The following is a 3049-nucleotide window of genomic DNA, read 5'->3' as shown; positions in this document are numbered from 1 at the left end:
ATATGTTGATAAATAAAAAAGTTAGAGTTGTTTAATGAAACCAGACTAAATTTATGATTATGTTAGAAATTAATTGAAACACATAAGGGGTATATTTTGGTTAGAAATATGGTAACGAAAGGGTTAAAAATAATTTTAAACCATAACTTCTAACAATTTTTAAGTCGGAGCATGAGTTAAGTCCCTTTCTAGCGACAGTGTAAAGAGAGAAAGAGAAAGACAACAGATTTTTAAAATTTCGTCTTTTTAGTGAGTGATACACAATATAAACGGTATTTTCCGTTTCTCCACAACTAATTTCCATAAAGACTGACCCTTCATCAGTTGTCGACTGTTTATCTACTCCACATTTTGAGCAATTCATGACGATATGTGCCTTCGAAAAACAGTTGCTCCTGTGAACCAAAATAAAATTTGGTATTTGCAGAGGGTCAAAGCTGGTAACAAAAGCAGGACAGTGAAAACAAACAGTGAGGGCTGTTAGGCCAGACGAGGTATGGTAGCGAACGCTGGAGGAACCTTCTTTGACAAGAGAAAAGATAGGAGTGGAGACGGATAAGAATGTGTGTGGTCTGTGCGACAGACTGAAGAAAAAGAAAGATGGACGATGGTCATGTTTGAGCAACGAGAGATAGTAAAGGAGGAAGAGGGAGAGAGACAGACAGATAGAAAACGGTGAAGGAGAGAAAAAACAGAATTAGAGAAAGAATAAAGGGAAAAAAACGAAAGGGGGGGAGAATTAGAGAAAGGAAGAGAGAGAAAATGAAGTGGGGGGAGAACAGTATAGGGTAGAGTCACATAAAAATTAAGATAAACTTACTTGGAAATGGATGTGTGGCATTCAATCATATAATAACATAAATAAAAAATATATATATATGTATGCATATATATATATATATATATATATATATATATATATATATATATATATATATATGTGCATATATACATGCATATACACATACAAAAGGTGATAAAACCTGCACCCATCACACTCTCAGAGTGGTTGGTGCTAGAAAGGGTATTCAACCATAGAAAGCTATGCCAAGTCAAGACTGGAGTCTGGTGCAGCCTTCCTGCAATGCCAGCCCTGGTCAAACCGTCCAACCCATGCCAGTACGGACAACAGACGTTCATTGATGATGATGATGTTGAAGAATGCACCAGTGTGCAACAACTTTTTGGTTGCCATATTATATCCTGGTCAGGGCTTAAGAGCTTAGAACATAATAAATAGCAGTGTACTCAACTTTTGTACTCTCTGATCTGTGGAAGAGCGTAGTATTATGGTCAGTGTATTAGGTTCGTGATTGTGAGGCTGGGGTTTCAATTCCTAGACTGAGCAGTATGGGAGGAAGAGACAGGACTACATCAGCTGCAGGCTGCCTTCTCAAGAAAGGCACTTCATTTCATATTGGCTCAGTCTGCTTGGCTGTTACATGCTCAGTGTTCTGCTGGGTGAAGGGCAGCAGGGTCTAGAGGGTATCTATACCACCTAAAGCACCAAAACCACAGGAGACCCACTACCAGGTCATATTCACAACTGACAGCTAAACATGTGGGAGGTGTGTGTGTGTAGCTGATAAATAAGGATAACTGATACACTTATCTTGGCTATTTTTCTATTCTATAAAGAAAGACCTGTTGAGTCAAGTGAAACCAGTGCTGGAGCTGGTGTCCCCTGATTGGCTCCTGTGCCGGTGGCACGTAAAAAGTACCAGCCAGTCATGACCGATGCCAGTACCCGCTGACTGGCTCCTGTGCCAGTGGCATGTAAAAAGCACCATCCTAACGTGCTTGTTGCTAGGCTTGCCTTACTGGTGCCGGTGACATGTAAAAAGCACCAACCGATTGTGACCGACACCAGTACCCCCTGACTGGCTCCCGTAACAGTGGCCTGTAAGAAGCACCATTCGAACGTATTCGTTGCTAGGCCTGCCTTACTGGCTCCTGTGCCAGTGGAACGTAGAAAAGCACCAACCGATGCCAATACCCCCTGACTGGCTCCTGTACTGGTGGCACATAAAAAGCACCATCCGAATGTGATCATTGCCAGCCCTGCCTTACTGGCTCCTGTGCCAGTGGTACGTAAAAAGCACCCACTATACTCTTGGAGTGGTTGGCATTAGGAAGGGCATCCAGCTGTAGAAACTCTGCCAGACCAGATTGGAGCCTGGTGCAGCTGCTGCCTCTCCAGGCCTCAGTCAAATCGTCCAACCCATGCCAGCATGGAAAACGGACGTTAACCCTTTCATTGCCATATTTATTTTGAGATGTTCTGTGTTTCTTTCAATTACTTTAAATATAACAAAGAATTTATTAAAGTAACTTCATCATCCCTAAGCTAGTGTTAGGAACATCAATTGTTACTCAAGTTTGGTAGCAGTGGTGACGCCAGCAGTGGTGGCGGTGGCAGTGCTTTTTCTAGCTGCAGAGCAGTGTCAAGTGGCAGATGAACTAAGTCCTTTGTTCTGGATTTGAAAATTTCTTTACTCATTTCATTTCTGCTACATTATTGTTGAGAAAGGCATGAATGTCACAACCCCTACATCTACTGGGTTTTGTGTGTCTTTTTCTTTTTGTATTTTTTTTCCAATTTTTACTCATCAAGATTATTTCTTTTTCCATAACAGATATACCAAAGCACTACCAAAGCCGAAACCGATGACACCGTTCAGATTGTATATAGAATCGCATCGTAAAAAAGCATTAAAGAAATTCCCACAAGTAAGTTTTTTTTTCATTTGAATTTATTGGTTAAATAAATTCTGGAACTTTCGCCTCACATTTACAGCAGGTACCTCCCCCAGCCTTTATCATCATTGCATTACAAGAACAAATTCCATACAGGCGCAGGAGTAGCTGTGTGGTAAGTAGCTTGCTTACCAGCCACATGGTTCTGGGTTCATTCCCACTGCATGGCACCTTGGGCAAGTGTCTTCTACTATAGCCTTGGGCCGACCAAAGCCTTGTGAGTGGATTTGGTAGACGGAAACTGAAAGAAGCCTGTAGTGTATATATATATATATATATATATATATATAAT

At 41.1% G+C, this 3049-nt stretch overlaps 1 protein-coding gene across 8 annotated transcripts in view; it reads left to right on the top strand.

Moving 5' to 3' along the window:
- LOC106867195 (nucleolar transcription factor 1) overlaps nucleotides 1-3049 on the top strand; it is a 62405-nt gene that overhangs the window by 41415 nt on the left and 17941 nt on the right. For all 8 annotated transcript variants that reach the window (XM_052966664.1, XM_014911998.2, XM_052966661.1 and 5 more), the window contains one exon: nucleotides 2637-2730. In XM_052966664.1, the coding sequence (XP_052822624.1) occupies nucleotides 2637-2730 (94 nt within the window). The remainder of the gene's footprint in view (nucleotides 1-2636; nucleotides 2731-3049) is intronic.

This window comes from Octopus bimaculoides, chromosome 3 (assembly GCF_001194135.2).
Source record: "Octopus bimaculoides isolate UCB-OBI-ISO-001 chromosome 3, ASM119413v2, whole genome shotgun sequence".
Classification (NCBI taxonomy): domain Eukaryota; kingdom Metazoa; phylum Mollusca; class Cephalopoda; order Octopoda; family Octopodidae; genus Octopus; species Octopus bimaculoides.
The sequence above is the reverse complement of the archived record's forward strand: the minus strand, read 5'-3'. Positions and strand labels throughout refer to the sequence as shown.